Raw genomic sequence first — 13,601 nt, 5'->3', positions numbered from 1 at the left:
CATATTTGAGAATATTCATGCATACCCACACATAAACAACGTCTATGCATAGATACACACATACATATATTTATATATTTATATTTGTATCTATGTAATCAAAATCCTGCCATTGAAAAAGATGTAACAGCATTTACAAAGGAAGTGTACATAAATAGGATGCTGTGGTTTCAGGGTATAGCAGCACGATGGGAGAACAGAATGGTTAAGAGTCCAAATGAGCTTCAGGAGGGATTTGGTCTGTCACTGGTGGATGTAGGAGTCTCTGGTCCATTCCCCTGCCTCGCCCCTCTTTTTGGGAGCCACCTCCCCCTCTCGGTCCCTGTCTCTGTCCCGGTCGTAGTAGTGGTGGTGGTGGTCGCGTGCCGGCCGGTGGTGGTGCGAGCGCTGCTTGTTCCGTTCGTTATGGTCCTGTTCTCGCTCCTTCGAGCGGTGGTGTCCCGCGCTGTGGCCGGCCTCGTCCGCCCCACCGCGGTGATGGTGGTGGTGGTGGTGATGGTGGTTGTGGTCCCGGTGGGGCAGTGGCTCGTAACGCTGTTGCTGCTGGGGATGCCCCTCCCCTAGATCCTCCTCCTCTTCTTCCTCCTCTTCCTCTTCTTCCTCCTCCTCTTCCTCCTCCTCCTCCTCCTCCTTGTGGTGGAGCTGAGTGCGCGGCTCATTATACGCAGAGTCCTTGCTCTCTCGGCTCTCCCTGCTCTCGGGGGTCTCCGAGTCCAAAGTCTCCTGGCGGGAGAGGTCCCGCCCTCGAGTGTTGTGGTGGTGGTGATGGTGGTTGTGGTGCTCAGTCCGGGTGGAAGACGAACGGTGGTGGATGTGCTGGGCTTTCCTGGAGGCCTCGGTCCTCAGAGGCCGCTCCTCCTCATTGCCCTCCCCCTCGGCCTCTGCATCGGCGTCAGCCTGGTCCTGGTCCTGGTGGTGGTGGTGGTGATGGTGATGATGGTGCTGGTGGTCATCTTTGGAGCTCTTTCTCTCCACTAATGCTTTATCTCCTTTCTGCTCTGCAATGCCACCCTGAGGTCAGTAACACATGTCAGTCAGTCGGGTGACAGAAAGCAAACAACTGCACTGCAAACACACACACACACAACTCATGCTGCAGGTTAATATTCACTTCACATTTGCAGATTCTGGTGCATATTGCATATATATGCGCTCACGCTTGAACACACACACACACACACACACACACACACACACACACACACACACACACACTCTGATTGAATATTCATCAACCATCCATTGAAGGTTAATGAATCCAGGAGGAGAGCAATTCTAAAGAACACTTCAAGGTGTTTTGTATTTTTAGTTTGCAGGAACAAGACGGAGTCCTTCTGGACTTCTGGCTCCTGAAGTGTAAAACACATTTATCTGAAGCCTCTCCAGACTCACCACACTAGCAAACACATGTCAAGCTCAATCCTGCTCCTCATCAATATCAGGATTTTCCTCATTTTCAGTCTTACATTTCCCATTGTGACGGCAGTGGATGGAGAGAGGGGTAGAGGTTAAGGTATTATACGGCATTTACTCCGATATGTGACACGAGCTGAAAAGTTAAGTTCTACCACACACAATCATACCATGAAACTGACGATCGATCCTGCGTGACACGCTTAAAAAAGCCCACATATTTAACTAGTAAGGAATATAAATTAATTGCATTTTTAAGTAATAATGATGTCGACCCACTTCAGGACTACCTTCTCTGAATTACCAACCCATGATACATTTAATCCAGAATAGTTTTTCACTTAATCCTAATGCTTTGGAGCGGTTTTCAGGGAAACTTGTGTCATCACAGTCTCCCGCACCACACTAGTCCAGTTATTGTTGACACAAGTCTTAAAGCTGATTATACAACAAGACAATAGTTAAAAATTATGATAAATATAATTCAGTTCAAACACTAAAAGTTATTTATTGTTTAATAAATAATGATCTTCTTGAGAAAGGCCTTTTTGGAATAGTCGCACAGATAATAGTAATTATCACAATGTTATCAATAATTTGGGGAAATAAATTCCTTCCCTACCATTCAAAACAATATCATGTTAAGTCAATTGTACTACAGTAGACCTGCATGCTCCTAGCTAGCTTTAATTGCAGTATAATTGTAACTTTCCTCTCCGCCCTTGAACGCGACTGTATCTGTATGGTTGATCCGACTTATTGTTAATTTATGTGGAAATTAAATGAGACCAACAAAGAATCTCATCAAATACCATAAATATAAGTATTGAAACGGACCCTAAACATAATTTACTGCAGGTTTTTCGTCTCTCCCTTTCTAGCCCTCGAGCACGGCCTCTGTCTCTTCCAGTTCACCTGCACAGCTTTGCTACGGCTAAACCCAACCGCTCTGTGGCCTCAGCTCTCGTACCTGCACGCCGGACACCGGCGCTGGACTGGAGGGCAGGGCGGCTGTGGGCAGCTTGGTGAGCAGTGGGTTGGGGGGGTTGCAGCTGGTGGGGTGAGTGCTTTTCCAGTAGGCCTCCAGGTAATCAGCCATGTGCTCACACGCATCCTCCAGCTGGTTCTCATCCAGGATGATGTCAAACATCTCCTGGGGAGGGAGAGAAGGGATCGGACAGGGTTAGAGAAAATGCTCGGCACTGTAGTGGAATTTCACAATAAAAGACTATTTCCTGGACTGATTGAGACATTTATCTATAAAGAAATCCTACTGATTTATATATATACGCATAGCAATTTCAGAGCTATGTTCGAATGAACCCACTGAATTAAAACACTAAATAGCATTAGGCATTCATTCTGAGAAAATCTGAAACAGTGATTCCCTAAAGATACGGACTGCTATTTGGATTAAATTAAGCCTGCATTCTCACAAGCCGGGGGTGCTTGCTTCATTTTCTAAAATAATAACTAAGCAGATTACTGAAGAGCAGAAATAGAACTGTCACGAATCACAAAGCTTAAAAAAAAAGAAAATCTGACTTCAGTTATGTATGAACTTAAACCTCGAGCAAAAACGGTCTCTGAATAACAAAACTCCAGGTGGTTTTAAACACACTGGAATCGCTGAGCATTCATGTAATTTGGGTCCACTACAGAGACTTACAGGAGGGCACTGAGCCAGCTTGTCGGCGGCCACCATCTGGACATTGAGGTGTTTGGCCTGGGACTTGCCTCTGGACTTGATGAGCCTCTGCAGCACCTGAGGGCAAATGAGGCAACAAGGTCACGGTGGTTTTGTTCAGCAAAAGATGAATCTTGGCTTTGTGTGAGCGCCATTCATGTGAATGAAAGTTAATTCTATATTGTGCAGAAACAAAGAGGATTGCCTCTTCTTAAGTTAAAGCTCTTACAGGCAGTGATGGAACATAACTAAATATATTAAGTGTTTGAGCTTGAACTCTACTTTAGTGTTCCAAATACTTTATATTTCGACCCCACTACATTTTAAAGGGAAATATTGTATTTTTCACCCATTACAGTTCAGATGAGGATTTTAATTATTTGGTGCAGTATGGTGGCTCGAACTGAGCCACCATCCTGCACCAAATAATGACCCTTTTTTTTGAGCAAAGACAGAGAAGAAAATATAATGTCCACTAAAAGGAAACATAATAAAATCTATGAGTTGTTAGTAAATCCACTAGAGACGTTTCCTCTAAACTTCTCAGATATTTATTTTATTTCACTAACCATTGGTCCAAATACTTAAATTATTCAACATTTTTTACTTGTCCTTGAGTATTTTTACATTGTTGTATTAGTACTTTTACCTAAGTGCATGACCAGAGTACTTTTTCCACCAGTGTTTATGCAGTTATATCATGACTTGTAAAAATACTTAAAGGTTAGCTGTATATTATAAGGCAGCAGATTCGTATTTGAAAGGACAGGTGGTAGTGAGCAGTTTATTTTATCCCACAGCGAGTGTGATTCACGCTGACGCCACTTTGATTTAAAGCGTGCCTCTCATCCCTCTTTAGCTATGCCTTTTCTCATGCTCTATACCACCCAAATGCCTGTTCTCTTTTATTAATCACTGAATCATGAGCCTTTTTTTTACTCACGCTGAAGGTCAACGTGATGAATCAGTCCTCTGAAGCGTTTGCTGTAAACATGCTACTTTTCCTTTAAACTCGCACCGAGAAGCTCCATCACTGGATCAAACATGTTGATCCTACTCACCTTGGGAGAGGTGATCTTGACGTAGACGATGATGGGGGCGAGGGACGTCTTCCCCAGCTGTGACGGGTGGTTGATGGTGTCGGCGTCCAGAACTACGAGCTGTAACGTCCGGGCCAGTTCGAAAATCCTCTCAATCTCACTCTGGACTTCAGCTGAAGAAGAGGAGAGGAAGAGTGGGCGTCAATACAGAGGTTCTACAGCGGGTACATCCAGGTTGTTTCTTTATGGAAACTGGAGGGCATCTTTTTCTCTTTTGTTGCTTTTATATTTATTTGTATTGTGCCTGTTTGATACTTTACTTCCTGACGTTTTTCTCTGTTTGACAAAAACTACAATATTCATTGGAAACCATGACTTTAGGGACGATGCCATGTTAGATCTGGGAGAAACAGCGAGCTATCTTCTGTTACCTCTCACAAACACCAACTGTTACATCACACAGCCTCCACTCCAACAGATGACGACGTGGCTGAAAAAATTATCCTACAAATATCTCAGCAGGGCACGTTCCCAATCTGAGAGGAATCACGGCCAAGCTTCATGACTTCCAGTCACGACAAAGTCTGAAGTAAACTGATAACATGAAAAACATTCCAGCCCAACAGCTCATTCAGACTGCGGATGAGTCACAAATTCGCATTTTCTTCCTAAAATATGCAAAATGGGGAGAAAAGAGTCCACTTGTTTCCAGTGCAGAAAGCAGGGAAGGCTTCACTCGCATTTTTCAAAAACATTTATGAAAATGTTCATCTGCGTCCGACACAACTGTACAAATCTGGATCTTTTGGGTAGATGTATTTTGGGGAAAGTGGAGATTTCAGGCTCTATAGGGCACGAAATAGCTTAAGATGCTGATGATGTTTTTAAGATAAACATATCCGACTGAATAGACTCCAAGTGGCACTCGCTTAAACTTCAAAGCTTTGGGTGAATAATGGAGAGAATGTTTTTGCCCTTTATGAGCCTCTGAAAAGGCAGTTGAGATGGAGGATCTGTTGCCTGAAAGCTCCTTTTCAGTTTTTGACTGTGACAGCAGCACACCGTTGTGTGGTGACTCTGTAATCATAAAGAAATTAAATATAACACATTTCTCCATTTTTCCAGCATACAACTCACATGGGATTTCTTACTCTGCTGCAGCCGCTGACTGACGCGTATGTTGCTACATGGCAAAGATTCTAATTACATCTGATCCCACATCAGCCGCGGTCAAATCAGAGCGGTTCCTGAACTTGTTATCTTGCATTTAAGCTCTATCTTTCATTCCTAACAAAAGAGAAGTGGCCAAGGCCTTTCCGGGGGCCGTAAAGAGTTTTCATTACCGTTGTCGAGAGTTTCTCTAATCGTTTCCTTCCTTTTCCACATGAGCTTGGTCTCCTTAAAAACATTATGAATCAAAACACCAAACGTTCCCAGGCACTTCGGTGATTTTTTTTTGCACGAACGTACCCAAGTTTGAGCGCGTGTTGGAGCGTTCGATGATGGCGTGCTTGCTGGGATTGTTCAGGACTGAGCGTTTGGCCAGAGAGATGTCCGCCGTGACGCGAGTGATTGATATTCTGAAACAAGGCACAAGAAAAACAGTTTGTCCACCTGATATTATTATGGACTTTATTTGACATGAGATAGAAGAACAAACACGTCATCCTGTTATGTGCTAAGACCACAAATAAAGGAGAAGCAAGCAGCTACAAAAACAACAGAGTAAAAGACAAATGATAGCGAGCAGAGGCTGAGAGTTCAAACAAAGGTGTACAGAAAAGGGGATTTCTGTTAATTGAACAGTGTTGGATTTGATTGTTGATTATTACGCGAAAGTTTACAATTTCAACGGCGTCAGATGAAAAATATTGATATGATTTTGAATGGCAACATTTAACTGAATGCGGCGCAAGATTTCAGAACAAAGCTTCCCCGAGCAAACAGACGGACCGGATCAAGGTACAGTAAAGAAGCTTCATTACTCTGTAGGGTCATTTCCATAAAGGTGACACTCATGATATCAATCTGAGCCTGTCAGTGGCAGAGATGAGCACTTTTAGTGGACGTACACGACAGTGAGCAGCTGCCGTGTGCAGCGTTCTCCTCCGATTCTGGACACAGCAAAGGAAAATAGAGTCTGGGTTGTTCCCCTTTTAAACCATGTTTGAAGAACAGGACTCAAAGTGGAATTAACAGCAGTCAGTGTAGCTGCTGGTGGTCTGAGTGCAACTTCACAGCCTCTCTGCTTCTGATGGGTGGATGGACTCAACATTGAGTGAGGAGAATCCTGCTCTGCTCTGCTATGCTCTGGGGCCACTATGGCCTATTAAGGACATGGAGAGGTCCTATTTAAAGCAGCAGCACACATCTCCAGGCCAAACAAACTTGTTACACACTCTCTCGGCTAACCTCGGGGGACAGATAAATACCAGCCTATGGAGTTGGAACGGGAGGAGGAATGAGGAAGGAAGCAGGATGAGAGCTTGTGTTTTTGAAAAGGTCACAGGGAGCCTTACCTTCCCTCGAATCTGTGTTTCAAAAAGTCAAACAGTGCTTTTTGCATCATGTCCGTCACCTGAGGAGCGGAAATGTAGAGAAAACAGTTTTAAAAGAAAACAGAGGACACATATTTTACTGATCCTTTTGAAATGTCAGAGCTTTGCACCTCGTAGCCCTTCAGTGACGGTCCAACCAAAACCACGGGCCGCATAGAAGGCACAACATCGTACGGAGGAATGTGTTCCGCCTGAAGAGAAGACAAGAAGAAAAACAGTTGCACACATTTATGGAGACAAAGTAAACACTCAGCATCACAAATCACTTTGGATTTGGAACAACAATGACCCAGACTAGATTTAAAAGGAACATTGTGAACCATGAAATGGGACGTCCCAGCCGGCCAAAACACAAGCTTTGATTGATGCAATAGATTTGGCAGTTTACATCACAAATTTCAACATTATCACGTGATCAATACTTCAAAGCAGCTTTCAGTTAAAACTGCAATATTTCATGACGGATTACAATCTTTAGATAAATCCTCTCATTTCATGGTTCTGATGTCATTGAATAAAAAGTAAAGCTATGTGACAAGAAAGGTTAGTCGGTCAGTGAGAAAAAGCCATAGAAGATCAACTGAAAAACGTGTTAAGAATTATTAAAAACGGGTAGAAGAACTTGCTCACTGCTGTTGGGACAAAGTGGGAGCTCGCTTTGTGAGACGGCCTCAGTTTTAAATCCGAATCATAAAAGGTGATCACACAAGATGCTTGAAATTAGAGCCGAAACAATTTGCGGATGAATCAGTCCGTTCAGTTAGCTTGATGTGTGTGTCCGCTGTGATGCGATTTTTTTTTATTGTATGAAACGTGAAATGTCTTAAAATGCGTAGAGGGGATATTTAAATATGTCACCTTGGTTCTCTGAGAAAATCTGGTGAAATCCTACATTTTATCGATTAATCAATATAAATACTGGAGATTAATTGATGTTTTGTCGATAGTTGTTAAAATATTTGAAATGTGCAGCCATAACAATAGATTTATAATTACTCAAAAGGGAATGTAATTGCTGATAAGAATTGGAACATCAAATGACAATTTTGGACAGAACCTCATTGTTATTGTTCTGTATAATATTATGTATGTGTGTCTGGCAGCAATGAGCCTGATTATGTGTCCTGATGTTCAAGCTGCTCTCTCAGTCTTTGTTATCTTTATGATGAGTAAATGTCATGTTCTCTCTTCTTTCTCCGTCCACCTCGAAACGTCTTCTCTCTGCCTGACATTTGCTGTCGTCATTGTGCTTCCCTGGGGTCGTTGTGGGAACTGGTGCACAATACTGGTGACCGACATGAGGGTATTGATGCACAATACTGGTGACCAACATGAGGGTATTGATGCACAATGCTGGTGACCGACATGAGGGTATTGATGCACAATACTGGTGACCAACATGAGGGTATTGATGCACAATACTGGTGACCAACATGAGGGTATTGATGCACAATACTGGTGACCAACATGAGGGTATTGGTGCACAATACTGGTGACCAACATGAGGGTATTGATGCACAATACTGGTGACCAACATGAGGGTATTGATGCACAATACTGGTGACCAACATGAGGGTATTGATGCACAATACTGGTGACCAACATGAGGGTATTGATGCACAATACTGGTGACCAACATGAGGGTATTGATGCACAATACTGGTGACCAACATGAGGGTATTGGTGCACAATACTGGTGACCAACATGAGGGTATTGATGCACAATACTGGTGACCAACATGAGGGTATTGATGCACAATACCGGTGACCAACATGAGGGTATTGATGCACAATACCGGTGACCAACATGAGGGTATTGATGCACAATACCGGTGACCAACATGAGGGTATTGATGCACAATACCGGTGACCAACATGAGGGTATTGATGCACAATACCGGTGACCAACATGAGGGTATTGATGCACAATACTGGTGACCGACATGAGGGTATTGATGCACAATACTGGTGACCAACATGAGGGTATTGATGCACAATACTGGTGACCGACATGAGGGTATTGATGCACAATACTGGTGACCAACATGAGGGTATTGATGCACAATACTGGTGACCAGTGTTCGTGGCAAACTTTCACCTATTAGCATTTTACTTTCTCAATATAATTGACTTAATTGATTTTTCTTTTCTTTTTTTATGTGTGAGGATATTGTTTAGTTTTTATATACATTTGGCACAATTTCAAATATATTGTGATGATGGAAAAATAAAATGTTTAATGTTGTGATGTTGATTTTCTATAGAAAATATAATTTATTGCAAAAACAATTAAAGGTTTTATAACAATGTTTGTAGTGTTAATGCATCAAATGCAAACCATTACAAGTAATAGTGGATGTTACTCACAATGAATGTCTCTATTACATGGCGACGCCCCCTCCCCCCAACAAAATTAAAGGAATAGTTCACATTTTGGGAATACACTTTTTCAAACAAGATATACTAAACAAACATGTTATAACATGTTTTCTAGTGAGACTTTGAGTTGCTGGAATGCAAATTCTGTTACCTTTGGAAAGAACCAGGCTAACTGCTTCCCTGTTTCTTTAGGCTAAGCTAACCATCTCCTTTCTCCAGCTTCGTATTTAATGGAAGATATAGGAGTGTTATTGATCTCCTCATTTGACTTTTAGCAAGAAAGCTGATGGGCGTATTTCTCCAAAATGTCGTACTGTTCCTTTAAACTCAGATCTTGCCGAGTTCATTAAAAAGCTGTTCACACTGAGCTCTCGACCAATCAGAATCACAAGTTCACTCACAAACACGTAAACAAGCACAACACAGAGGATTGCAGGAGCAGGGAGTAGGGTCAGAGGTCAGTACAGAGCTGGATCTAAAGAGGGCTTGTACAGTTCAGACCACAGAGGTCGTCCCCAGACCCTGCTTAGCCACGACTTACCGACTTCTGCTTCTGCTTAGCTGTGGTGAGACGGAAGAGGAGAAAGAGAGAGGTTAAGAACAGCCATGCATGCTAACGGACAGGTGCACGCCGAGGGACGAAGGCGGTGCCGCGGACAAACTGGACGGGCGCCGAGTGAGGCCAAGCGGGTATTTAGTCAGAGATGTGCGGACGGATAGAAGAGGAGAGGCTCGGGTAGTCCAGAGTTTACCTTCTTAAAGAAGGGCATTCGTTTCTCTTTTGCTAGTGGTGACGTGACAGTGTTTGGACTGGCTTTAGGGGAGCGCAGGTTGACTGGAAGCTCATTGTCCTCGGGGTCTAAGTCAGTGGCGTCTATGTCAATGGCTACGCACACAGACAGATAACCACCGTCACACAGATGAACACAGGAGGTCACAGGTAACCGGAGCAGTAGTACAGAATGTTTGCTGCTACACATTGACAGCAAATGAAACATGTAAAAGTACAATTATGGCCATTAGAACATAACTTAGGAAAATATCAACTTTATTGAAGGTAAAAATACAAAATATGAAAAGGCTAAGTAGCGCAGCTTACCTTCAACTTGAATTAAGTGGTTGAAAACGGTTTAAAAAGACTTTTAGAGTATAATGTTGGCGTTTTTAAGCCTATGAAGCTACTCACCAGATGTAGGAGGTGTAGATTTCCGTGAGTTAGGAACCACTTCACCTAAACTAGAGGATGAGTTTGCTCCCAATTTACTGAAAAGAGAAAAAGTTGAAAATCAATCCTTAAGAAGACCTTTAGAAGACCTTTAGTGCAGATGAGGGTTTTTACCTGGAGTGGAACTTGCCCTGTTTGCTTCTCTGCTCCTGGAGGATACGAGTGTTTTCAAGCTTCACTGGACTGGGGATGAAACCGATTTCACAGCCTTCCTTCACCAGGCGTCCTATCCACCAGTCGTTGTTGAATTTCTACGCAGAATAAGTAAAGACAGTTATCTCAAGCATCCTCCTCATTCCCATCAAGCATCACCGTATTGAATATCATCTCCGATGGGGAAAGCTCACCTCTTTGACATGGAGGAAGTCTTTAGCCTCAAAGGACACGGCCATGCCCGCCACGGGGACATCGTCATCGTGACACGGACTGTAGTTGACATTTGTGCGAACAGCAAATGCAACTGGTTTGGTCTGCCGGCAGGAACAAAGGAAGGAGATAAATGAGAATGTCAGATTGTGTAAGAGATATATATATATATATGGTAATTGTATCCTAATACCCTCATCCACAAGAGAGATACCTATTCATTAAAATGCCTTCGGTGCAGTGCTGGTGAGCTGTGGTTCTCATCTTTGTGCGAGGTTTAAAAATAACCCTAGGTGAGAGATACAAGTACTCTGACTCATCCAGACTTAGTTTCTCTCCTTGAATGATTTGGCTGCTGAATGATTTCTCTTTACAATTCAGAGTGATGCAACATGTTAGTGTCTGCAGCAATCACCACTTCAACACAGATAGTAAAAAAAAAGAAAAAAGGACTCTTGTTCTGCGCTTACTTGAGTAGCACAAACAGCACTTGTGTAAATGAATCGTAAATCAGTTCCACAATCGTTACAATGGGTGAATCAATACCGGCCTTCCTCTGGGATCCCTGATGATAGCAAATAGTAAATGGACTTGTACTTGTGTCACGCTTTTCTAGTCTCGAGGCGCTTTAACACTACATGTCATCAGTCAACCATTCACACACTGCCGATCCTCTGATTGAAGGACGACCACTGAGCCTCAGCCGCCCCTTCCGCTTCGGGTCAAACTGTCCGTTCAGATGATGCACACAGACCTCCTGCGAGCCGTGATATAACCACCAACACAAGCCGCTGTCCACTTGTGAGAGAGCAACTCTGTCTTTCTAGACACAGATGTTTTTGCACAAGCAAATCTCCTCTGCCCAAAGTGACGCATTACATTTTCTACAAAAAGGGATTTGAATGAGATTTAATAAGGTCACGGCATGAAAGAATGTAATGGGACAACCATATGCTCACGACAACCCCCTCTGAATCTAGATATCTACTAAGAGTAGCACCCACCAACGTAAGACACACATCGCTTTCTGAATTACATAAAATGCTTTTGGACACAATCATGGAGCCGGCCGAGCGGCGATAGCAGCAACAGTTGGCAACATACTCGAGCCCTAGCCCAGATTACATTTCGCTCTGCCTTTGACTGTGTGACAGGCATGACGAAAGTCGACTGAAAAGCCAAAACGAATGCACAGGGATGTAGCTTAGAGTAATCTCCCAGGGTAGACTCTCACGCTAAGTAGTAACCTGCAGATGAAAAAGAGCAAGATGAGGGGAAGGGTATGAAATATTCAGCTGGAAGCCAAATTGAACCCACTAGATCGGAGCTTTGATGCTGTAACTTTAGCTCGACCTCATACAGAGTCCTGCAATATGATTTTCCCATAGCGATCTAAAAAATCAAATGTACCAATTCAATTCAGTACAAAAGAAGTCACATCTACACATTTATATTCGTATCACGTTTTGTGGAAGTCAATTAAAGAAACTCTAATTGGCTTGGATTAGAAGCAAGTGGAAATTATCTTCCCATATTTTTAAAGCTGCAATAATTTAGATTTTCTGGCCACTCGAGGGCAGAATAACTTCAACCTGGAAAACGAAGACTGTACTATCACATTTAAAATGTGTTTTAGCCCATGTTCTAGCCTTCAATAACAAAGACATACATGTTATTTATTTTCATATAAAATAATACACTAAATATACAGAATACACAACATTAATCGAATATTCAAAGCAGTTTTTCAAAAGGTGAGTTTTGGGTTGTGCTTTGAACATGAACATGTTGGTGCTATCTCGGGTGTTTGGGGAAACATCTCCAGAGGGAAGAGGAGCTTGGCCCTGAGTGTTGGAGACTGGTGGTGGATCAGTTGATGACTCGTACATATTCCATGAAGCAATTGCTGTAAACTGAACGTGTGTGTGTGAGTGTTTGTGTGTGTGTGAGTGTTTGTGTGTGCTTGTGACGTCTCCATTAAGGAGATCATACAATCGCAGCGTCGGGACCCGGAGAGGACAAAGCGTCCTTGGCGTTTGAATGCATTGAGAAACACGGCAGCGTGATGATCTGAGGTCCATTAGTACACGTATGTGCGTGTGTCTTGTGGACCACTGCCTCTTGCCTCCCTCCCAGCTGCTCTCCTCAACTTTATCCATCATGGCCGCCTGTCAGGTGAAGCTTTCTATAAGCCTCATGACATTTTACGAACCTGTAGGCGATCACGCACACATACATGTCCTGACGTGCCATCGTACATCACAGGTGACTGCAGGGATTCGTACATGAGGGCACATTCGCAATGCTGTAGAGCATCTTTACATCTCCTGACCGAGCCCATACTGCTCTGTTGCTCCTTACGTAACACGGGCCTTCATTATGGATGCCATATTGACTGCAGTGAGGGAGGGAGAAGGACAGAGGCTAGAGAGTTATGGTTAGAGACCGGGTATAAGCGTGGGAGGAGGGGGAAAAGAAGAGGAAAGGAGATGGACACAAGGATAGCAGACGATGTAGCACAAAAAAAAAGAGAGGAAGGACTGGAAGTGAGAGTCGGCACATTTGTTGAGATAAGACAATAAGGATAAGACAGAGATAACCAGCTCAAGAGAAGCCCAATCTGTAACTGGAAATCCTGGGAAGGAGCGCTATGGACCACAGATAATTAACGTCACACGACGCTTGTCACAATATCACATCCCAGTGTGAATATATCAATAGATAATACGTCCCTGTCCTCTCTGTGCTGACACTGACTGAGACCAACACTTGCCCTTGCGGTTGCTGCTTTGCTATGTAACGTGCCACAAACCCCTCCATTAGCAGCACACGCTATAAATCCTCCCACATTGTTTCACCTTGAATGCTGTGGATCGATTTGAAATGAATTCTCTTCAGATACGTGCAGCGGCCTCAGGCTGCACCGAGTGCCT

General features: G+C 43.3%; 1 protein-coding gene across 1 annotated transcript in view; it reads right to left on the bottom strand.

Annotated features, from left to right (window-relative positions):
• Window positions 1-163: 163 nt before the first annotated feature.
• Window positions 164-13,601, bottom strand: part of LOC306750458 (voltage-dependent L-type calcium channel subunit beta-1-like) — a gene marked incomplete at its 5' end in the record, with an annotated part of 55,407 nt that continues 41,969 nt past the window's right edge. The window contains 11 exons of the mRNA XM_079233881.1: window positions 164-1,011; window positions 2,384-2,566; window positions 3,083-3,178; window positions 4,162-4,313; window positions 5,611-5,720; window positions 6,660-6,718; window positions 6,809-6,889; window positions 9,830-9,963; window positions 10,264-10,340; window positions 10,417-10,553; window positions 10,650-10,772. Coding sequence (XP_079090007.1) covers window positions 244-1,011; window positions 2,384-2,566; window positions 3,083-3,178; window positions 4,162-4,313; window positions 5,611-5,720; window positions 6,660-6,718; window positions 6,809-6,889; window positions 9,830-9,963; window positions 10,264-10,340; window positions 10,417-10,553; window positions 10,650-10,772 — 1,920 coding nt within the window. The 3' untranslated portion in view covers window positions 164-243. The remainder of the gene's footprint in view (window positions 1,012-2,383; window positions 2,567-3,082; window positions 3,179-4,161; window positions 4,314-5,610; window positions 5,721-6,659; window positions 6,719-6,808; window positions 6,890-9,829; window positions 9,964-10,263; window positions 10,341-10,416; window positions 10,554-10,649; window positions 10,773-13,601) is intronic.

The sequence above is a fragment of the Taurulus bubalis genome, assembly GCF_910589615.1.
Source record: "Taurulus bubalis genome assembly, chromosome: 18".
In the NCBI taxonomy this organism is placed as follows: Eukaryota; Metazoa; Chordata; class Actinopteri; order Perciformes; family Cottidae; genus Taurulus; species Taurulus bubalis.
This window is presented reverse-complemented; position numbering and strand designations above follow the sequence as displayed.